The 23988-nt window shown below is 44.6% G+C and overlaps 1 protein-coding gene across 3 annotated transcripts in view; it reads right to left on the bottom strand.

The window, feature by feature from the left end:
* The window catches only part of OVCH1 (ovochymase 1), a 413341-nt gene that overhangs the window by 26890 nt on the left and 362463 nt on the right, over positions 1 to 23988 (bottom strand). For all 3 annotated transcript variants that reach the window (XM_033953446.1, XM_033953447.1, XM_033953444.1), the window contains 2 exons: positions 5232 to 5398; positions 4774 to 4869 (listed from right to left, as the gene is read on the bottom strand). In XM_033953446.1, the coding sequence (XP_033809337.1) occupies positions 4774 to 4869; positions 5232 to 5398 (263 nt within the window). The remainder of the gene's footprint in view (positions 1 to 4773; positions 4870 to 5231; positions 5399 to 23988) is intronic.

Here is a 23988-nt window from a genome sequence, read left to right as displayed (position 1 = left end):
CAGCACACAGCATTCAGTGAGGCTCCTGGTGCTAAAACACGTTAACACAGTTTAGTAAAAGGGGACTTAATTACCTCATTCGTCGTTCCAATTTCCAGATCATTTATAAATAAGTTAAATAGCACTGTTCCCAGTACAGATCCCTGTGGCACTCCACTGTTTACTCAACTCCATTGAGAAAAATTACCATTTAAGCCTACCCTCTGTTTTCTATCTGATAATCAATTCCTTTTTTTTTTTAATCTTTATTCATTTTTAAACTTATAATAAGTGTGATAACATATCCAAACAAATAACCATAAATATATCATTTAATAATCAACAATGATACATATAATATTCTCTTATTTCCCCCCCTCCCCACCCTTATCTATCATATAATAATATGATAATCAATTCCTAATCCACAACTTTATGGGCTTTTAAGTTTGATGAGCAGTTTTAATTTGATTAATGCATGCCAATGAGGAGTTCAATTTTCTGTGCACATTTTGAGGCCTTTTCCATATTTTGACATTAGGCGACGGAGCAGTGTTCAAGGAGTACTTCTATTCTGCATTACCTGGATGACTTTCTACATGGTAGGGTGGTTCATTCTGTTCAATGTCAGTATTTGGTGGCAGTGTTTGGATGAGGTGATACGTGACCTAGGTGTCCCATTGGCTGCTGAGAAATTTGAGGGACCCAGTACTTGGTTGGTATTTTTGGGATAGAATAGTCTCAGTGCAGATAGAAACTCAATTACTAGGTGATAAGGTGGAAATGTTGAGAGCAGAAATTGATGTAGTACTATGAAAACACAAGTTGACATTAGGTGAAATTCAATCTTTGGTTGGCTGTTTTAATTTTGCTTCCCACGTTATTCCCATGGAAAGAGATTTTTCACTCTATTTAGCACTTTTGATAAAAAGGGTGGTGAAGAAGCATTATCATATTTCCATCCCTCAGTGAGTCCAGGATGATTTTTGTTTATGGCAGACTTTTGGCTAGCTTTCATGGTGTTTGTGTGTGGCCTCAGCTTCCTGTATCTTTCCCCTCATTACAAGGCATTATCTACATTGGAAAATTCGGGAAATCTCTTTTCTTCAAAACTACTGAGCTTTGGAACAATTTTCCCACCCAGCTATGCAATTTTGGCTGTTTTCAATTATTTCAAAAACACCTGAAAAGTTGGCTATTTTCTAAAGTGTAAATTTCTTCTTCCCTCTCCACCAATTCTCACTGTACTTCTCTTTTAATTTTTGTAAACTGTGTCGAATTTTATATTTATAGAGAAGATGCAGTATATAAGCTTAAGGTTTAGTTTAGCTTAGATACGACAGGAGGTTTGGGCTTCGGAATTTATTCTCAAAGAGCCTGGTGTGCTCAGGGTTGGTTGGATTGGTGGAAGAATAAGGGGTGGTGTTCAAATGTGGCCTTTCTTGAGTTATTCCTTGTGTGGGTAGTTCTTGAGTTATGGGGTGAGCGGTTCATAGTCAAAAGCGCGTGACAACAAAGGCGCGACGACAATCCAGCACAGACAACTGAGCGCAAGGCGGAAGCGCGCTGAAGAAAAACAGTATTTTAAGGGGCTCCGACAGAGGGTGTTGGTGGGGAACCCCCCCACTTTACTTAATAGAGATCGCGCCGGCTTTGTGGGGAGTTTGAGGGGTTGTAACCTCCCTCATTTACTGGAAACTTAACTTTTTCCCTCTTTTTTATAATGTGGGTGTTACAATCCCCCAAACCCCCCACAACGCCATCGTGATCTCTGTTAAGTAAAGTGGGGTGGGGTGGGGTGTGGGGGGTTCCCCCCCACACACCCCCACGCCCCCTGTCGGAGCCCTTTAAAATACTGTTTTTCATCAGCGCGCCTTTGTCGTCACGCACTTTTGACCTGTCACCGGGGTGAGCACTTGAATAATAAGAGGTTGATTTTGTTTTCTGATAATGCTACAATAGTTTAAGCTGTGGAGCTTTTGTATTTGGTAGTCTTATCTTGTCTTTAGATGAATTTGACATAGGGAGTGAAGTCTGAACCTTGCCATTTTTATGAAATTTTGGATACTCTCTCTCGCTTTCAGTAGGTGTGCTTTTGGGCACTGGCTCCTGTGGCTTTATAGCAGCGATTCCTGGACTGTTTTCAGCGCTCTTGAAGAATTCCTTGGCATCTAGTACTTGGAGATCTTATTGTGCCGGGTGGCTTCAATTTGAGTGTTTTTCACAGCTATTAAATGGGAGAATGTTGTTTTCAGTGGATGAGCAGTGTGTTATTAAATTAATTTAATTGCTAAAGGGACTGGGTGGTCTCCTGGGATGGTGACTCAGTCATTGGCTAGGGTTGCCTGTGTCTAAATTGTAGGGCCAGACCGACCCAATGACTTCTAATTTGTAAGCAGTTGGCAGGGTATGGGCAGGGGGAAGTTCCGGCAAGTGCTCAGAGAGTACATTTGCCTAAGACTTTGGAGGCATTTGGTGTCTTGGGGCAGCTTTGTTCTTCTAGATTTGAGGTTTGTTTAGCATTTGCTGTAATCTTTTTTGGAGCTATGTGGTTGAGTGAGTTAGTAGCTCCTTCCAAAAGTACATAGGGTTGGTCTAGGCTTTTGTTTTCCGATATGATTCTTTTCCCTAGGGACCTTCGTCTTTGTATTCACTAATCTAAGACAGATCAGCATGGAAAGGGAATGTAGGTACATTTGCAGCAGTCATCCCAGTTGTCCATTTATCCTGCGTCTTTGACTCATTCTTATGCTAATTTGCGGCCCATAGGTGGTCTATATTGGCCTGTTCATGCTAATGGAACTCCTTTAAACTCATTTTCAGTTTAGTATAGCACTAAAGGCGGCATTGGGTGATGTGAGATTAGAACCATCCTTATTTGGGACCTATTCTTTCTTGATTGGCACAGCATCTTTTGCAGTGGTCTGGGGTAGGTCCCCAGCATTTATTTGCCATCTGGGGTGCTGGGTTTCCAATAGGTATTTGGGCTATGCAGTGGCATAGTAAGGGGGGCGGGGAGTTGTCCACCCTGGACGCTGTCTTCCTAAGGGTGTGGCACCCTTCCTCCTCTCCGCCCCCGCTGCTCCTCTCCTTACCACATATGCATGCACCCCTTGCCTTCCCATGTACTTTTTTTACTTCCCTGGTACAAAGTTGCTGACCATGTCAGCATTGGCGCTCTCTCTGATGTCACTTCCCGGACCTGCACTTTGAAAGTGACCTCAAACAGAGAGCCAACTGACGTGGGCATGCTGCTCATACTCAATAAAAAAGAAGGGGGACGCACGGCGGTGTGGATACAGGTTGAGGGGCGCCTCCAGCCCAGGCATCGCTCACCCTTACTAAACCACTGTTAGGGATGCATCGTACTAATTCCTTGTTCCTTTTCTTTGCTAGTTTGTGCTTCGCAGTTTGCCTGTAAACATCTGCATTTGGCTTTGCAGTCACTCCTCCATATTTTGGGCTGGAAAACATGCAGTGGAATCCTGATGGGGTCAAATCGTGGCCTCCCTCATTTGGGCATCACAAGCTGGGAATTTGTGGAATGCAGTGGAACCAATTACTGTCAACTGTACATGATGCCCATTGTTTTTCTTATCCTGATTTAATTTTAGCACAGTTAAGGGGCAATTATTTATGTCGGGTGAAAGGGATTGATTTAATTAGATAAATGAAGCAGGATTTTCTTCAGTTGTCCTATTTTTTTCATTGTACTTGGGTAGTATGATCACAAATTATTCCCCATTTGGTGAGGAAAGAGGCCATCAGTGTTAAAGGTATAGAGCATCTTAGGATGCGTGTCAATTTAGAGCTGTCTAAATTTGTGAGTTTTTGGGGGGGTATTGCTTGACACATGATTTGTTAACTGTTGACTGTCCAGGACTTCACCAGCTGAATAGTATTCATTTATCTAATATTGGTTTGGATATTTTTATCTACAGTTCAAGATTTGTTGGAATCAATTTATGATGATTCCTTTGGCTACAGATGAGTTATGGTTGTTGGCGGGGGTGGGGGGCAGTGACAAGCTTTAGCTGTCACTGCTTTGACGGAAATAGGATTCTTCTAGGTGGTCATTCAGTTTATTTGTTTAAAAGAATTATGGGTGTGGAATACTTGTGTGCGATACCACTACAAGTAGTGGAGGGGCCAGATGAGAAAGGGGGTCTTATGGGGAAGGAATACTGTATATATCTAACATGAATACAATTTTGTGAATATTTACAAGGTAACTAGGTCATCATTGACTAGCTGGCAGTGAAGATTGTTAGTAAGTGGCCGACTTGGAAAAAGGGCTAGGATGATTTGGGGTACCACATTATTATATCTGGAATTGTAAATACAGCTGTGGCCAAAAAATGTGTTCAAAAGTTGTATCAGTCTGAATTTGTTTAAGTGGTGGATGTGATACGGGTAAAGTGAAGAGGTGCGAGTGCTATTATTATATACAAACATATGAGTGTTCTGGTGTATTATATTAATGGAATTTTTAGACTCATAATTGACAACCAAGCCTTACAAGAAACAAAAGCTGGTAGGCTTGTACTTTGAATCATTAAGCTTGTCTCTTTTTTTTTTTTCTCTTCTTCATTTCATCCAAAGCAGCTTCCACTAATGCTTGAATTTGTATATATGGAAAATCTTTTAGACTTTCCACTCCCCAATACTCCCATTAAATAGGCTGGAGAAGCCTGTTCAACCAGAAAGCACTTGCTATTTTCGCCTTTACATGAATACTTAGTAAATGAACATTGTTCAGTATACATTACCTATAGCGGCACATGAAATACTTACTCATTGGATTAATTGTTCCCCATCCTGCACTTACGCACTTTGTATTACTTCTGATTTGTTCATTCTTTTCAGGTAAACAAACCGTTGAAATGTTTCCTAATTTAAAAATACACAGTAGCAGAGAACTGGTTATGGACAGAAGCAGAGTGACTGAATGGTCCCCATGTATGACAGTTTTTCATGAAAATCTAATTTTTATTGGGTTTTTCCTCCTGGAAACTATGACAACTATGGAGTCAATTTACTTCTGAGAAACATCTTCTGGCTTCTGTTTGCTATTTTACATATGTCTTTCATAGTATAAGAAAAACTGTGCTTGTGTTTTTATAAATTATGTACTTAGGCATTAGAGAGGAAAAGCAGCTCCCAAATTAGTTTTTCTTCCTTTCCCATACATACCCAGAAAATGCTGCTGTAATAAATCGATAACACACCATGAAACAAAGTATATTTCGTACCTGTTAACACGAGAGGTTCCTTTAATTCCAACAACATGATATCATTGGTGGGAGGAACAGTTCTCAGATTTTCATATATATACACAGATTTCACTTTAAGAGGGGTGTTGCCTGGAATAGTTGTAGCCAAATCAGTTTTTCCAACAACGACTTTGTGTCTTCTAGCACTGTTAAAATAAAGATTTTAAAATTTCTGAAAAGTTTTATAAACTAAATATCCTGCACTCTCAATTCATGTGACACTAAGAATATTGTTCACCTATTACAGCTTTGGTTCTACCATCATGCATGTAAGCAGTATACATGATTGTATCTCTATTTTTCCCCACTAAACAGTACTTCTTAAATGCCAAAGTTTGGGCTATGATCCCTTTAACTCTCGGATTCCAAAGAGGAACAGCTATAATTTTATTTTCACATGTAATCCTTTATCAGATCTTACAAGGTAATATTCCTTGAAGTTCTTCCAAACTTCTCCTTTAAATACCATAGGGAAATATTCCTAAACAAAATATTGTGCTTAAAAGCAGCTCACAGACAAGCATTTTATTTTGAAGATTCAAATCTGCCCCATGAACTGCACAGTAATTCTGAAGATACAAAATATCTGAAAACCTACAGTGTGTCTTGTAGAGCAGTGTTTTTCAACCGCTGTTCCGCGGCACACTAGTGTGCCGCAAGATGTTGCCTGGTGTGCCACAGGGCCGCCATCAGGGCAGTACTACCAGTCCTGCATTCAGGAGCCCGGAGCTGACAGGGGGCCCGAGGCAGGGGCGCCAGTAGCTCGCCAAGGCAAAGTGAGTCGATCACCCAGGATTCACTTTGTCTTGGCGATCTAATCTATCGAGCCGATAAGTCTTCTTCTCCCCAACGTCAATTCTGCAGTCGGAGAGGAAGTTCGGGCCAGCCAATCGCTGCCTGGCTGGGCGGAACTTCCTATCAGATTGCAGAATTGACGTCAGGGAGAGCATGCGTCGGCGTCGGCTTTGGGGCCTGTTATCCATTGGTGGGTCCTGTTCCCCGATGGCAGCGGCAGTGGCTTGGGGAACGGCAGGGAGAAAGAAAGAAAGGGGGCAGGCAGAGAAACAGAAGGAAAGAAGAGAAACAGAAAAAAAGAAAGAAAGGTCAGGGAGAGAGGAAGAAAAAGTTGGGGGAGGGAATGAGGTGTGGAGGAGAGAAAGCATACAGGCTGATAGAAGGGAAGAAAGATTGGATGCACAGTCAGAAGAAGAAAGTGCAACCAGAAATCACCAGACAAGGTAGGAAAAATGATTTTATTTTAAATTTAGCAAAGTGGAGGCAGTATTACCACAGTTTTCAAAGGAATTTGCCCAAATAACTTAATAGTTAACTGGGTAAATTCCCAGAGATGAAAACTTTCCTTCACTTACTATGCACAGTTCTGAATTTATATCTGCTATCTATATTTTACAATATGGTCACCTTTTACTAAACCGCAATAGTGGTTTTTAGCGCAGGGAGCCTATGAGCGTCAAGAGCAGCGCTGGGCATTCAGCGCAGCTCCCTGCGCTAAAACTGCTATTGTGGTTTAATAAAAAGGATGGAGGGTATATTTGTCTATTTTTGTATGCTATAAAAACCAAATACAGAGAGAGACTGAGAGCTGTTGACGAAGAGCTACGTGTGTGTCTTTCTTCGATTCCAGCCAGAATATCAGCTTTGTGTTCAGCCAAACAGGCCCAGGTTTCGCACTGAATAAAGTATTTTATAATTTTTCACTATTCTGTTTTTTTTTTTTTTTATTTTTTATTTTTTTTTTAACTGCCATCTCCGGATCAGACCCATGGTCCATCAAGTCCGGCGATCCGCACACGCGGAGGCCCAGTCAGGTATACACCTGATGTAGTTTTAGTCACCCATATCCCTCTATGCCTCTCATAAGGAGATGTGCATCTAATTTGCCTTTGAATCCCAGCACAGTGGATTCCTTGATAACCTCCTTTGGGAGAGCATTCCAGGCGTCTACCACTCGCTGCGTAAAACAGAACTTCCTGACATTTGTCCTGGACTTGTCCCCCCTTAGCTTCAAACCATGTCCTCTTGTCCGTGTCGTGTTGGACAATGTAAATAATTTATTTTCCTGCTCTATTTTATCGATGCCTTTCAGCATTTTGAACGTCTCGATCATGTCCCCTCGCAGCCTTCTCTTCTCAAGGGAGAACAGTCCTAGTTTCTTGAGTCGTTCCTCATATTCCAAGTTCTCCATACCTCTTATTAACTTCGTTGCTCGTCTCTGCACCCTCTCTAACAGTTTTATATCCTTCTTTAGGTTGGGAGACCAATGTTGGACACAGTATTCCAAGTGTGGTCTGACCATTGCTCTATAAAGCGGTATTATGACTTTCTCCGATCTACTCGTGATTCCTTTCTTTATCATGCCTAACATTCTGTTTGCTTTCTTTGCCGCTGCCGCGCATTGTGCCGACGGCTTCAGGGTCCTATCTATCAGTACACCCAGGTCCTTTTCTTGTTCGCTCTTACCCAGAGTTGCGCCTGACATTCTATACTCGTATTCCTTATTCTTACTACCTAAATGCATTACTTTGCATTTCTCCACGTTGAACTTCATCTGCCATTGATCTGCCCATTTCTCTAACTGATACAAGTCGCTCTGGAGTTCCTCGCTATCCTCCTGCGATCTGATTGCCCGGCATAGCTTTGTGTCGTCTGCAAACTTAATGATCTCACTGGATATTCCGTCTTCCAGGTCATTGATATAAATATTAAATAGGATCGGCCCAAGCACGGAGCCCTGGGGCACACCACTAGTCACTTTCTCCCAGTCTGAGAACTTTCCATTTATGCCCACTCTCTGCTTTCTGTTTTCCAACCATTTGCCTATCCACCTTTGTATATCTCCCTCTATTCCATGGCTTTGTAGTTTCCTGAGAAGCCTTTCATGTGGAACTTTGTCGAATGCTTTCTGGAAGTCCAAATATATTATGTCCACCGGCATTCCACTATCAATTTGCTTGTTCACGGTCTCGAAAAATTGAAGTAAATTCGTCAAACATGATTTCCCTTTCCTGAACCCATGTTGACTGGGTTTCATCAAGTCGTGTGTATCTAGGTGCCGGACTATGCTATCCTTGATCAGTGCTTCAACCATCTTTCCAGGGACAGACGTAAGACTCACAGGTCTGTAGTTGCCCGGTTTACTTAATATTTCATAATAAAGTAATTATAAAATACTTTCTTTGTGTTTATTTGATTCCTATTCAAGAGAATTACTTTATATATAGTCAATATAGGCACAGAGTTAAATTTTTTAACATTTTCTAATGGTGGTGTGCCTCGTGATTTTTTTCATGAAACAAGTGTGCCTTTGCCCAAAAAAGGTTGAAAAACACTGTTGTAGAGTACTACACACAGGGCCGCCATCAGGGCAGTACTACCAGTCCTGCATTCAGGGGCTTGGAGCTGACAGGGGGCCCGGGCCAGTAGCGTATCTACGGGGGGCCAAGGGGGTGCACAGGAGAGAGAGCTGAACGGGGACGATGGGGGACCCGCGGGGTTAAATATAACTCAAGCCGCGAGACTCGTCTTCTACTCCGACTGCCCTGCCGCTCACACAGCCGATCGGAAGTCTTCCCCGACGTCAGCGCTGACGTCGGAGGGAGGGCTTAAGCAAAGCCCACCCTCTGACGTCAGCGCTGACGTCGGGGAAGACTTCTGGTCGGCTATGTGTGCGCGGCGGGACAGGCAGGAAATAGAAGACAAGCCTCGCGGCTCGAGCTACATTTTGCTGAGAAAGTTGCTAAGATGGGCTGGGAGGCAAACGGGGAACACAAAAGGGGGGAGGGAGTGCGTTTTGGACACAAGGCATGAACTTGAGAGAGAGGAAGGGAGGGAAAGAGATGCTGAGGTGGGGGAGGGAATGCGTTTTTGGACACAGAAGACATGGACTTGGGAGGGAAAGAGATGCTGAGGTGGGGGAGGGAATGCGTTTTTGGACACAGAAAGCATGGACTTGGGAGAGAGGAAGGGAGGGAAAGAGATGCTGAGGTGGGAGGGAATGCGTTTTAGGACACAGAAGGCATGGACTTGGGAGAGAGGAAGGGAGGGAAAGAGATGCTGAGGTGGAGGAGGGAATGGGTTTTTGGACACAGAAGGCATGGACTTGGGAGAGGGGAAGGGAGGGAAAGAGATGCTGAGGTGGGGGAGGGAATGGGTTTTTGGACACAGAAGGCATGGACTTGGGAGAGAGGAAGGGAGGGAAAGAGATGCTGAGGTGGGGGACGGAATGGGTTTTTGGGCACAGAAGGCATGGACTTGGCAGAGAGGAAGGGAGGGAAAGAGATGCTGAGGTGGGGGAGGGAATGGGTTTTTGGACACAGAAGGCATGGACTTGGGAGAGAGGAAGGGAGGGAAAGAGATGCTGAGGTGGGGGAGGGAATGGGTTTTTGGACACAGATGGCATGGACTTGGGAGAGAGGAAGGGAGGGAAAGAGATGCTGAGGGGGGGAGGGAATGTGTTTTTGGACACAGAAGGCAAGGACTTGGGAGAGAGGAAGGGAGGGAAAGAGATGGTTGTGTACACGGGGAATAGAAGAAAGGAGAATTTTTGGTCATAGGGAGGGAGTGAGGTACAGACAGTGGCATACCAAGGTGGGGGTGGGGGCGGTCTGCCCTGGGTTTACGCCCCAAAGGGGTGCACAGCTGGCCACCCTCCAGTGTTCTCCCTAGGCTGGCAAACTGCGTCTCTTTAGCCACTTGAGTGCCACCGCCGCCATTGGGAACAGGCCGGTGCCAAGTTCTCCCTGCTTTTACCTTTGGGGCCGATCAACTCTCGCCACCCGCGTCAATTCTGACGTCGGAGAGGACGTTCTGGGCCAGCCAATCGCTGCCTGGCTGGCCCAGAACGTCCTCTCCGACGTTAGAATTGACGTCGAGTGGCGAGAGTTGGTCGGCCCCGCGGGGAAGAGAAGCAGGGCGAACTCGGCGCCAGCCTGTTCCCGATAGCGGCAGTGGCAGCCTATTCCCCAGTGGTGGTGGCAGCATTTTCCCAATGGTGGTGGCATAGGGGAGGGCAAGGAGAAAGAAAGAAAGGGGGGGACAGGGAGCCAGAAAAAAAAAAGAGGGGGCTGGGTGAAACAAAGAAAAATGGGGCACGGAGAGAGAGAGAAAGACAGACATACAGAATGAAAGGGGGTATGGAGAGAGAGAAAAAGAAAGAAGGGGGCAGGGTGAAACAAAGAAAAAGTTTGGGGAGGGAATGAGGTCTGGAGGAGAGGAAGCATACAGGAGGCTGAAAGAAGGGAAGAAATATTGGATGCACAGTCAGAAGAATAAAGTGCAACCAGAGACTGATGAAATTACCAAAGGTAGGAAAAATGATTTTATTTTCAATTTAGTGATCAAAATGTGTCCGTTTTGAGAATTTATATATGCTGTCTATATTTTGCACTATGGCCCCCTTTTACTAAACCGCAATAGCGTTTTTTAGCGCAGGGAGCCTGTGAGCTTCAAGAGCAGCGTGGGGCATTCAGCGCAGGTCCCTGCACTAAAAACCGCTATCGCGGTTTAGTAAAAAGGGAGGGGGAATATTTGTCTATTTTTGTATAGTTGTTACTGAGGTGACAGTGCATAAAGTCATCTGCCTTGACCTCTTTGAAAACCTGCGGAATATAAATGATAATTAACATTTTCTCTGCGTACAGCGTGCTTTGTGTTTTTAAAATTTTATTGTTGGTAGATCATTTTGACTTGGCCACAAAGGTAAGGGGGAGGGAGGGGAGCTGCTGAAAGAGTCTACCTTGACGTGGTTGCAGGCTTACAAATCTTATGGTCAAAGAGTGTGGCGACAGAGAAAAGTATGTGTGTATTCGGCCCATGGAAGAAGGGGGGGGGGGAAGGGGTGCATGGGGGGCCCAATAGAATTGCTCAGTAAGGGGCCCAGAAATTTCTGATGGCGACCCTGACTACACATGTAGGCAAATTAATAGTTCAAGGACCCCATAATAAAGGTATATTCAATTCCCTGCCCCATCTCATTTCCCTAACAAAAGCAGATAATTACAAATCTACACACGCACTAGGACAAAACCACGATGGTAATGGCTGACCCGGTGTTAAGCGACAATTCTATTTGCAAGTATATTATGTGTAAAGGGAGAGATGTGACATACGAGGTCTGACAAGTTTGCTAACTTATTGCTGTGCGTTTACGTTGGTAGCACTGTACAAACAACTTGGTAAATTTTCATAACCTTGGTATATCAGTGTCTCACAGCTGTGTTTGTGTTGATGTGTGGCAGTGTCTTGCTGAGTGGCGTTCATTATTGTGTGTTTTTGTGTGCCGTTGTGAGAAAGTTGGAGCTTGAATTAGAGCAATGAACAAACATTAAATTTTTTGTTAATTTGTAGAACATTGGGCAGATTATGTTCACTTCAATGATGAACATATAGCAGAACCGGTTCTTTTTTGGGAAGCTTCTAAAGCAGTTCTTAGAGGCGACATCATTGTTTATGTTGCTTCATAGAATTGACGTATTGCTGCTAAAATTATCTCTTGCGAGCGTCAATTTCAATGTGCAAAATGTACTTATCTGCAACGTCCTACAGTTTCTCATAAAGAAAATATGCTTTCAGCACAAGTGGCTCTTAATACTCTCTTGCATAAAAGGTATCAACGTAGTGCTATATATAGGAAATTTAAGTTTTTTCATTTTGGAAATCATCCTGGTCATTTTTTAGCGAAACTCACTAAAACTTGGAGTGGATCAAGGATGGTTTAATCACTTCACCTTTCAGATGGGACTATTATTAATGTAACTAATAAAATTTTCCAAGCATTTTGTGATTATTTTGCAAGGCTTTATACGGCTGATTCTTCTTCCCAACCTTCTCTTGTGCAGGCTTATTTAGAGGATGCTTCTTTGCCTAAGAAACACGGACGGGATAGTACGCCTTAGACGTCCGGACGGAAACTACGCAGTAGCAGATTCCGAAAAAGCCGAACTACTAAATGAATACTTCTGCTCAGTATTCACCTGCAAGGCACCAGGACACGAACCTCAGTTAAAGGCAGAACAAAATGCAGAAGACCCATTTCAGAATTTTGAGTTCACACCAAGTGACGTCTCCAATGAACTAACAAGGCTCAAGGTGAACAAAGCTATGGGACCAGACAATTTACACCCGAGAGTGCTCAGAGAATTGAGAGATGTTTTGGCGGAACCGTTGGCCATGCTCTTCAATCTCTCACTAATACCGGGGAAGTTCCCTTGGACTGGAAAGCAGCTAACGTCGTCCCTCTGCATAAAAAGGGTTGCAAGGCAGAGGCTGCAAACTATAGACCGGTGAGTCTTACTTCAATAGTGTGTAAACTCATGGAAACACTAATTAAGTATAAATTAGATACAATCTTGAATGAAGGGAGTCTCCGGGATCCCAGTCAACATGGTTTCACCAAGGGTAGGTCATGCCAATCCAATCTCATCAGCTTCTTTGATTGGGTTACAAGAAGGCTGGACTTAGGAGAGTCCTTGGACGTCGTGTACCTGGACTTCAGCAAGGCTTTTGACAGCGTTCCACACCGCAGACTGCTGAACAAGATGGAATCGATGGGGTTAGGAAAGACACTAACTGCATGGGTTAATGATTGGCTAAGTGGTAGACTTCAGAGGGTGGTGGTTAACGGTACCCTCTCTGAAACATCGGAGGTGACCAGCGGAGTGCCGCAGGGCTCAGTCCTGGGCCCGCTCCTCTTCAACATATTCATTGGGGATCTGACTCAAGGGCTTCAAGGTAAGGTAACCCTATTCGCTGATGACGCCAAACTATGCAACATAGTAAGCGACAGCAATCTTCAGGATACGATGGCGCAGGACCTGCGTACATTAGAAAGATGGTTCTCAACCTGGCAACTGGGCTTCAACGCCAAAAAATATAAGGTCATGCACCTCGGAAGCGGTAATCCATGCAGAGCTTACACCTTGAATGGAGAAACTTTAACCAGGACTACAGCAGAACGAGACTTAGGAGTGATCATCAGTGCAGACATGAAATCTGCCACTCAAGTGGAGAAGGCTTCATCTAAGGCACGCAGATGATAGGTTGTATCAAGAGAGGCTTCGTCAACAGGAAGGCTGAAGTCATAATGCCATTGTACAGAGCCATGGTCAGACCTCATCTGGAATACTGTGTGCAATTCTGGAGACCACATTACCGTAAAGATGTGCTCAGAATGGAATCAGTTCAGCGGATGGCCACCAGGATGGTCTCAGGGCTCGGGGGTTTCTCGTACGAGGAAAGACTGAACAAATTGCGGCTCTACACTCTCGAAGAACGTAGAGAGAGGGGAGACATGATTGAGGCATTTAAGTACATCACGGGACGCGTCGAGGAGGAAGACGACATCTTTCTTCTCAAAGGACCCACGACCATAAGAGGGCATCCGCTCAAACTCAGGGGGGGGGGAAGTTTCGTGGAGACGCAAGGAAATACTTCTTCACAGAAAGAGTGATTGAGCAGTGGAACAAGCTTCCAGTGTAGGTGATCAAGGCCAGCAGTATCTCTGACTTTAAGAATAAATGGGATACCTTTGTGGGATCCCTACGGGGGTCAAGTCCAAGAATAGGATCACTAGGGTAAAGTAAAGTGGCAGTATAATTAAAGGAGTCAGTTGACTCCAAGGGGTGGGTCAAGAGAGTGGGCAGACTTGATGGGCTATAGCCCTTATCTGTCGTCATCTTTCTATGTTTCTAAGTTAACACCACAAATGTTAACTTCTTTAAATGCGCCTATTAGAGGAGTAGAAATCCAAAAAGTTATTAAATCTTTATCTACTTGTAAGGCACCTGGGCCGGATGGATTTACAGGGGAATACTATAAACTACTTGTTAATCATATTCCAAGTACATTGATATGTTATTATAATCAATGTGTAGAAGACAATTCTTTTCCTTTAGGAGCTACTGATGCTCTGATAACATTGATCCCAAAACCGGGTAAAAATCCTCTGTTGGTAGAATCATATCGTCCGATTTCATTACTCAATGTAGATCTTAAGATATTTGCAAGAGTATTGGCAGATAGACTGGCAATTCATCTGCCTATGCTGATAGGAGAAGAACAAGTTGGTTTTATAAGAGGTCGTCAATCAGTTTTGCATGTTAGAAAAGTTTTAATGGCATTGGTGACTGGTCAGACAAAAGCAATTTCTGGTCTGTTGGCTAGTCTGGATGCAGAAAAAGCTTTTGACTGAGTGGAGTGGTCCTTTCTCTTTTCTGCATTGTCTAAAATAGGAATTTTGGGATGGTTCTTAGATAGTCTTTGAGTTTTGTATGCCAAGCCAAGGGCCTCTATTTTGATTAATGGCACTTGTTCATCTCCTTTTACTATTTCTCGTGGGACTTGACAGGGATGTCCTCTTTCTCCTTTATTATTTATAATATATCTAGAACCTCTTTTCCGTACCTTGAAAGGAGATATTCACATTACTGAGATTCGGGTTATAGATCAAGATTTGAAAGTATTAGCTTTTGCGGATGATTTGATGATTATTTTGACTGAACCTGAAAATTCTTTACCACATCTTATTGATGCAATATCTGAATTTGGATTTCATTCTGGGTTTGGTCTGAATTATCAGAAATCTGTAGCCCTTCCTTTCAATCAGTTCTTGAAGGAACATTGGAAAGGAAATTTCCCATTAACTTGGGCAAGTGAAGCAGTTACTTATTTAGGGATCATTATTCCACAAGATATTACCCGTTTAAATGATCTTAATATTCAACTGTTATTGAATAAAACCAAATCAACCTTATTAACATGGAGACATTTTCCTATCTCTTTAATGGGACGTATTGCTCTTTGTAATATGATAATTCTTCCTCAATGGTTATATGTCCTCCCTCTCACGCTGGTCTGATGTCATGTCATGCTAGAAAGTCTGCCGACTTTGGCAGTGTTGTCTGTGGCTCCCCCTCCTGCCTTCCGTCTGCCGCGGTCCACCCAGGTGGAAACAGGAAGTTGCGCATCATTGGAGACAGACACGGCAGGCAAAAAGCAGAAGGGAAGCCACGTACAACACTGCCTAATTGTTGAGGCTGGCAGACTCCTTTTCTTGGCAGCTACATTGGACTAGTGCCAGAGGGAAAGGCACGCCAGGCTATGAGGAGAGAGGGACTGGCACTGGAAGGAAAGGCAAGCAGGGCTGTGAGGAGAGAGTGACAGGCGCTGGAAAGAAAGGCTGGGCTGTGAAGAGAGCGAGATGAAGAGAGAGAAATTGGACCTGGGGTAGTGTGGAGAAAGAGGGAAAAAGATACTTGAAGGAAGAACCGTTGGGAAGAGAAAGGGAGAAATGGTGGACCTGGGGAGAGATGGGATGGGGGCAGTTGGGAAGAGAAAGGGAGAGAAGTTGGATCTGGAGATGGAAAATTGATAGGTTGCTGAAAATTTAAAAAGGAGAAGGATGAGAAAGATGGCGAGATTTGAGTGGACAGAGGCAGAAAAGAAAAAAGGAGAAAAGTTGAAGGAAAAATAAATATGTTGAAGACAGGGACTGAAGCAAGAGAGAAGAGGAGAAAAAAAATGGACAGCAGACATGGAAAGAGAATAAGATAGACAAAATGAGAAAGAGAAACTGGGACTAAAAGCAAAATGCCCAGACAACAAAAGGTAGAAAAAATAATTTTATTTTCTATTTTGTGATTACAATATAGATTTGAAATGTGCATCTTGCCAGAGCTGGTGTTAGACAGCAAGCATGAACTAGGACCTAAAAGAGAGGAAAAGTCTTTTTTTATCTATTTTGTAGCTGGCGTGGGGTTGAAGAGGTTGTATTCCTATACTTCTACTAAGACTAAACCCCTCCTTTTTCTGGCGCACAGCGTGGGTTTGGGCGGTGGTGGTGATTGATCCAACACTCACAGAAGTCATTAAAAACTGCCTCCTCAATATACTTCTAGTACTCTTTGCTATGACCATTTTGGTCTCTAGAATAAGCTGTTATTGTCTACTGTAATCTATTTGTTGTCATGACTAGTCTGTTTTCAAACGATTGTGAATGTCTACTTGTAACCCGTTCTGAGCTTCTGGGAGTACGGGATAGAAATTCAGCCAAAGGACATCATGCTTTTAACAATTTGCTTGACTTCTATGAAGGTGTGAATAAACAGGTGGATAAAGGTGAGCCGGTTATGTAGTGTATCTAGATTTTCAGAAAGCTTTTGCCAAGGTTCCTCATGAGAGGCTCCTGCGAAAATTAAAGAGTCATGGGATAGATGGCAAAGTCCAGTTGTGGATTAGGAATTGGTTATCAGATAGAAAACAGAGGGTAGGGTCAAATGGTCATTTTTCTCACTGGAGGAGAGTAAACAGTGGAGTGCTGTAGGGATCTGTACTGAGACCATTGCTATTTAACTTATTTATAAGTTATCTGGAAATTGGAATGAGTGAGGTAATTAAATATGAAGATGATACTAAACTGTTCAAAGTTGTTAAAATGCATGCAGATTGTGAAAGATTGCAGGCAAAAGGAAATTAGAAGACTGGGCGTCCAAGTGGCAGATGAAATTTAATGTGGACAAATACAAAGTGATGCACATTGGGAAGAATAACCCAAATCACAGCTACTGGATGCTAGGGTCTACCTTGGTGGTAAGCGCCCAAGAAAAAGATCTGGGTGTTAATCATAGACAATACAATGAAATCTTCCGCCCAATGTGTGTCGGCGGCCAGAAAAGCAAACAGGATGCTAGGAATTATTTTAAAAAAGGGATGCTATAATGCTATAATGCCTCTGTATCGCTCCATGGTGTGACCTCACCTGGAGTATTGCATTCAATTCTGGTCTCCTTATCTCAAGAAAGATATAGCTGTACTAGAAAAGGTTCAAAGAAGAGCGGCCAAGATAAAAGGGATGGAACTCTTCTCATAAGAGGAAAGATTAAAAAGGTTAGGGCTCTTCAGATTTAAAAGAGACAGCTGAGGGGAGATTTGAATGAAGTCTACAAAATCTTGAGTAGAGTAGAACGGATACAACTGGATCGATTTTTCACTCCGTCAAAAATTACAAAGACTAGGGGACACTCAATGAAGTTACAAGGAAATACTTTTAAAACCAGTAAGAGGAAATTTTTTTCCACTCAGAATAGTTAAGCTCTGGAACGCATTGCCAGAGGTTGTGGTAAGAGCAGCTAGCATAGCTGGTTTTAAGGAGGGTTTAAACAAGTTCCTGGAGGAAAAGTCCATAGTCTGTTATTGAGAAAGACATGGGGAAGCCACTGATTGCCCTGGATAGGTAGCATTGAATATTGCTACTGTTTGGGTTTTGGACAGGTACTAGAGACCTGGATTGGCCATTGTGAGAACGGGTTACTGGGCATGATGGACCATTGGTCTGACTCAGTAAGGCTATTCTTATGTTCTTTTTTTTTTTTCTTATGTTCTTATATATAGGCAGAGCCTGACTCATGTACAACTTGTACTTAAGAACGTGGTCGTGGTTTCATTTGATTTCACTGAGCAGTATTTCCAGTGGCATAGACTCCTATATTTCTCCTGCAGAAGATTCAGGAATGATGCATGGTTATATTAAGAACAGTGTATGGTTGTGCATGCTGTACCTTAGAGGGAACACTGGTAGGGACAGTTAAGAACTTAAGAACATAAGAAGTTGCCTCCACTGGGTCAGACCAGAGGTCCATCGCGCCCAGCGGTCCGCTCCCGCGGCGGCCCATTAGGTCTATGACCTGTGAAGTTGTTCCTGACCATTTCTATAACCTACCTCTGCTTCTATCTGTACCCCTCAATCCCCTTATCCTTTAGGAACCTATCTAAACCTTCCTTGAATCCCTGTACTGTGCTCTGGCCTATCACAACCTCTGGAAGTGCGTTCCATGTATCCACCACCCTCTGGGTAAAAAAGAACTTCCTAGCATTTGTTCTAAACCTGTCCCCTTTCAATTTCTCCGAGTGACCCCTAGTACTTGTGGTTCCCCACAGTCTGAAGAATCTGTCCCTGCCTACTTTCTCTATGCCCTTCAGGATTTTGAAGGTTTCTATCATGTCTCCACTAAGTCTTCTCTTCTCTAGGGAGTACAGCCCCAGCATTTTCAACCTGTCAGCGTATGAAAAGTTTTCCATACCTTTTATCAGTTTAGTTGCTCTTCTCTGGACCCCCTCAAGTACTGCCATGTCCTTCTTGAGGTATGGCGACCAGTACTGGACATAATACTTCAGGTGCGGGCGCACCATTGCATGAGACAGCGGCATGATGACTTCCTTCGTCCTGGTTGCGATACCCTTTTTAATGATACCCAACATTCTGTTTGCTTTCTTTGAGGCTATCGCACACTGTGCCGATGCTTTCAATGTTGTCCACCATCACCCCCAGGTCTCTTTCAAGGTTGCTCACCCCTAGCAATGATCTCCCCATTTTGTAGCTGAACATTGGGTTCTTTTTCCCTACATGCATGACCTTGCATTTCTTTATGTTAAAACTCATTTGCCACTTTTTGCCCACTCTTCCAGTCTCGTTAGGTCCCTTTGTAGGTCTTCGCAGTCTTCCGTGGTTCTAACCCTGCCACAGAGTTAGGTGTCATCAGCAAATTTAATAACCTCACATTTCGTCCCCAGGTCGTTAATAAATATATTGAACAGGAGCGGTCCCAGCACCTATCCCTGTGGAACTCCGCTCGTGACCCATTGCCAGTCTGAGTAATGGCCCTTTACTCCAACCCTCTGTTTCCTGTCTGCCAGCCAGTGTTTGATCTATCGGTGGACATCCCCTTGTATCCCGTGGTTCCACAACTTCTTGAGTAGTCGTTCGTGAGGTACCTTGTCAAAGGCTTTTTGGAAGTCAAGGTAAATGATGTCTATGGATTCCCCTTTATCCATCTGGCTGTTTATTCCCTCAAAGAAGTACAGTAGGTTCGTGAGGCACGACCTTCCCTTGCGGAAGCTGTGCTGGCTCGCCTTCAATTGACCATTGTTTTCTATGTGTTCGCAGATTGTATCCTTAACCAGTGCTTCCATCATCTTTCCCGGGACCGAGGTCAAGCTCACCGGCCTGTAGTTTCCCGGGTCACCCCTTGATCCCTTCTTAAAGATGGGCGTGACGTTTGCTATTTTCCAGTCCTCTGGGATCTCCCCAGTTTTTAAGGATAGGTTACATATTTGGTGAAGTGTTTCTGCTATTTCGTTTCTCAGTTCTTTTAGTACCCTTGGGTGGATGCCGTCTGGACCAGGTGATTTGTCGCTCTTCAGTCTGTGTACCTGTCAGAGGACATCCTCTCGGCTTACCTCTAGTTGGACCAGCTTTTCATCATGGTCTCCGTTTATGATCTCCTCGGGTTCTGGGATATTGGATGTGTCCTCTCTCGTGAAGACTGATGAGAAGAACTTGTTTAACCCGTCAGCTATCTCTTTTTCCTCCTTTACCACTCCTTTCCTGTCTCCATCGTCCAATGGTCCCACTTCCTCCTTGGCTAGTTGTTTCCCCTTCACATACCTGAAGAATGGTTTAAAGTTTCTTGCTTCCCCCGCCAGTCTCTCCTCATATTCTCTTTTTGCTTTTCTAACCACTCGGTGACAGTCTTTTTGTTGCCTTTTGTGCTCCTTCTGGTTGTCCTTTGTTGGGTCCTTTTTCCATTTACTGAAAGATGTTTTCTTGTCCCTTATCGCCTTTTTCACTGCATGTTATCCACGCTGGGTTTTTTGTTCGATTCTTTTTGCACCCTTTCCTAAACCTGGGGACGTACAGGTTTTGTGCTTCGTGCACCGTGCTCTTGAGTAGGGCCCAAGCTTCCTTTATGGTCTCCAGCTTCCCTAAGCTGTTGCTGAGCTTCTTTCCCACCATTTTCCTCATGGCCTCGTAATTTCCTTTTCTGAAATTGAGTGCTGTTGTGGTTCTTTTCACCTTTGATGTTCTTATTTTTAGCTTGCACTGGATCATGTTGTGATCGCTGTTTCCTAGTGGCGCTAGTACTACCACCTCCTTTGCGGGTCCCCCCTAGCCCGTTGAGGATTAGGTCAAGAGCGGCATCTCCTCGTGTTGGTTCCGTGACCAGCTGTTTCATGAAACAGTCCTTCACCGCCTCCAGGAATTTTGTTTCTCTCGTGCAATTTGAGTGTCCAATGCTCCAGTCTATTCCAGGGTAGTTGAAATCCCCCATTACCACCACACTTCCGCTTTTGCATACCTGCCTCAGTTCAGCCTCCAGGTCCTGGTCGTTTGCTTCCGGTTGTCCTGGTGGGCGATAGTACAGTCCCAATTTTATGTTTGCTCCATTTCCTCCTGTCAGCTTAACCCATAGTGATTCCAAGCCATCCGCCCTTACTGTTGTTTCCATCCTGGTTGAAGGGATGGAGTCCTTTATATATAGCGCTATTCCTCCACCCTTCTTGTGTGTCCTGTCCCTCCTATAGAGTTTGTACCCTGGTAGGACCACAACCCATTTGTTGTCTTCGGACCACCATGTTTCTGTGACTCCAATTATGTCTAGGTCCTCCTTACTGGCTATAAATTCTAGCTCTCCCATTTTGGTTCTTAGGCTCCTAGCATTTTTGTATAGGCAAATTAAGTCCCGGCTGTTAACCTTCTCTGTCGGTTTCCCTCGTAGTTTGGTGCTCCTGCCGACCCCTTCATGGGCTGTAAGTCCCCGAGCCTCGTTCCGTTCATCCTCCTCCTGTGGTGTGTCTGTTTCATCCTCATCCCCCTCCTGCGGTGTACCTATCTCATCCTCTACCTGCATCCCCATTTCTGGATGTCCCTCTGGCTCCGGCTGTTTCCTCCTTTTCCCGCTCTTTAGCTTCATTAGTTCCCTGGGCCCCTGCATTGCGTCTATGGGGTTTTTTTTCAAAAAATGTCCACTCAGTCTTGAGCCCTCTACCGCCTTTTCCCGGTTCAGCATCCTTGTTTGATACTGTAGTCCGATGTGGCGATGTCAGATCGACTATCAGCTTTCCCCTTGTCCTCAGTTTAAAGCCATGTCTATGCTGGTCTGGATGTTATGTGCCAGCATCCTCGTCCCAGCCGCGCTCAGGTGCTATCCGTCCCTCCTGTAAAGCTTGTTTTTCCCCAGGAAGGTTGTCCAGTTCTGTACAAAGTGAAAACCCTCCTCTTCGCACCATCTCCTCAGCCAACCGTTTATTGCTTGCAGCTCGGTCTGCCTCCTTGCATCCGCCCTCGGTACTGGCAGGATCTCTGAGAAGGCTATCTTCCTTGTCCTCCCCAGGATCTTAAACTGCTCGGTCAGTGTAGTCCTGTTGTAGTTCCTTCTGCTGACGTCGTTGGTTCCAACGTGGATTATCACTGCTGTCTCCTCCGTCTCAGCTCCTTACAGGATTCTCTCGATTCTGTCGGAGATGTCCTTTGTCCTCGCCCCTGGGAGACATGTCACTAGTCGGTCTTCTCTGCCTCCTGCTATGTGATTGTCCACCTCTCTCAGGATTGAGTCTCCCACCACGATTGCAGATTTCCCTTTTCTCAGCTTCCTCTTGGGTCTCAGGTCCATATCAGTGACTCGATCCTCCAATCCATTCTCCTGGTTCTGATGGGTCTCTGCCTCCTCTGCCTGCTCAGTTCCCCCGCAAGGTCCTCCCCCCCTGGCATCTGGTGAGTTCTGTCCTCCATCTATTGGTTCCCTTCTGAATTGCTGGTGATCCTGTGCCTCTACCATCTTGCAGGCCTCCTCGATGAATCTCTCGAGCTCTCTAACCTGCTCATTGATGTGGCTCTCTCTGGTGGTATCCTCAGCTGCCTCAGTTGCCCACGGTTCCTCTACGGTGCAGAGTCCCTCCAGCTCCTGGACCTTGACCTGCAGTCTCCCGACCTCCTTCTTTAAGCTATCCAGTTCCTGACATCGACTGCATATGTTCGCGTGTCTCCCGGAGGGGAGGTAGTCATACATATGACACTCGATGCAGTATACTGGGAAGCTTCACTGGGCTTCTGCTGCCTCCATTTTCTTTTCTCGTACCTAAAGTTCCTTGGTGTGTTGGAGTGTGCCCGGCGTGTAGCTAGCTGCTGCTGGTGTCCTCTCTGTCTCTCTTTCTCTGCCTGCTGCTGGTGTCCTCTCTCTCCGCTAGTGTCCTCTCTCTCCGCTGGTGTCCTCACACTCTCTTTGCTGGTGTCCTCTCTCTCTCTCTCTGCTGGTGTCCTCTCTCTCTCTCTGCTGGTGTCCTCTCTCTCTGCCTGCTGCTGGTGTCCTCTCTGTCTCTCTCTCTGCGCTGGAGTCCTCTCTGTCTCTCTCTCTGCGCTGGTGTCCTCTCTCTCTCTCTCTGCTGGTGTTGGGGGTAAGTGGAGCTATCTCTCGCCTCTTCCCTGACTCTGTTCTGCCTGTTCAGCCTCTGCTCTTCTCCGCTCCGCGATCTCTCTCTGCACCCCACTCTGCTTTTACTGCTTCCTCCTCTCTGCTTTCACCTCCGATCTGTTCTCACTGCTCCTCCGCTGCCACGTGCTCGGTTCAGCCCTCCCAACCTCCTGCTGCAAGCCCGAGTGAGATTTCCTGCGTTGGCTCTCCCCTTTTATGGGAGAGATCGGCTGGTGATGTCGGGGGTAGGCGGAGCTATCTCTCGCCTCTTCCCCGACTCTATTCTGCCCGTTCCACCTCTGCTCCTCTCCTCGATCTCTCTCTGCACCCCGCTCTGCTTTTACTGCTTCCTCCTCTCTACTTTCACCTCCGATCTGCTCTCACTGCTCCTCCGCTGCCACGTGCTCGGCTCAGCCCTCCCAACCTCCTGCTGCAAGACCCTTTGTAAGCTGGGAGCAGAGGTAAACAGCAAGATTCTTAAAATTTACAAGTTCTTAGTTACTTACAAATCCGGCCTAAGAACAGCTTTAAAAACAACTTGTTCTTAACCTGGGGACTGCCCGTATGCTGATAACATTCAGTTCCTCAGACTTAACAGTGGGAGCTCTTCTAAGATCACTAGTTTGGATAATAAACTGAGAATGGCAGATTGGATATGCATACAAAAAACTAAAATTTAATCCAGAAAACACACAAGAAATTAGACCTCTTGCAAGTACAATCAAGAAGAAATGTATATTGGAACTAGATTCCCTGTATAGAGCAAATTCAGATGAACATTTGTAAATACATCAACTGTAACCTGTCATGACTATATTCTATGTATGTTAACCTGTTCTGAGCTTGTTGGGGAGAACGGGATAGAAAAAAATTAAATAAATAAAAAGGTGCATCATTAACGTCTCACATCATCAAGGCAGGCACTAACATCTTTTAAGCCAGTGGTCCCCAACCCTGTCCTGAAGGATCACCAGGCCAAGTGGGTTTTCAGGCTAGCCCTAATGAATATGCATGAGAGAGATTTACATATAATGGAAGTGACAGGCATGCAAATCTGCTCCATGCATATTCATTACGGTTATCCTGAAAACCCGATTGGCCTGGTGGTCCTCCAGGACAGGGTTGGAGACCACTGTTTTAAGCCATTTATCAAGATTTTGGATATCATTTGACCAAACTGAGCTTCCAGGCTCATCTCTCTGATTGTAAGTAATTTTTTAAGCTTAGAATGATTTTTCAGTCTGATTTACTAAAATGGTCATACAAATTCTTATGAATGGAAGAGAAGTTAATCTCACAAATAATGAAGTCATGAAAAGGAAGCATGAGGAATGATGAAACCAAGTGATTCAAATGTGTCAAAAGGAACTTCTATTGGAGTGACTCGATACGGCTGTGTTTCAACAATGACACCTGCATCAGGAGTCAAAATTGCCTGGATATTTATATATGGTGTGTCCCAAAGAACAGTATGA

Source organism: Geotrypetes seraphini, chromosome 7, assembly GCF_902459505.1.
Source record: "Geotrypetes seraphini chromosome 7, aGeoSer1.1, whole genome shotgun sequence".
NCBI lineage: Eukaryota > Metazoa > Chordata > Amphibia > Gymnophiona > Dermophiidae > Geotrypetes > Geotrypetes seraphini.
This window is presented reverse-complemented; position numbering and strand designations above follow the sequence as displayed.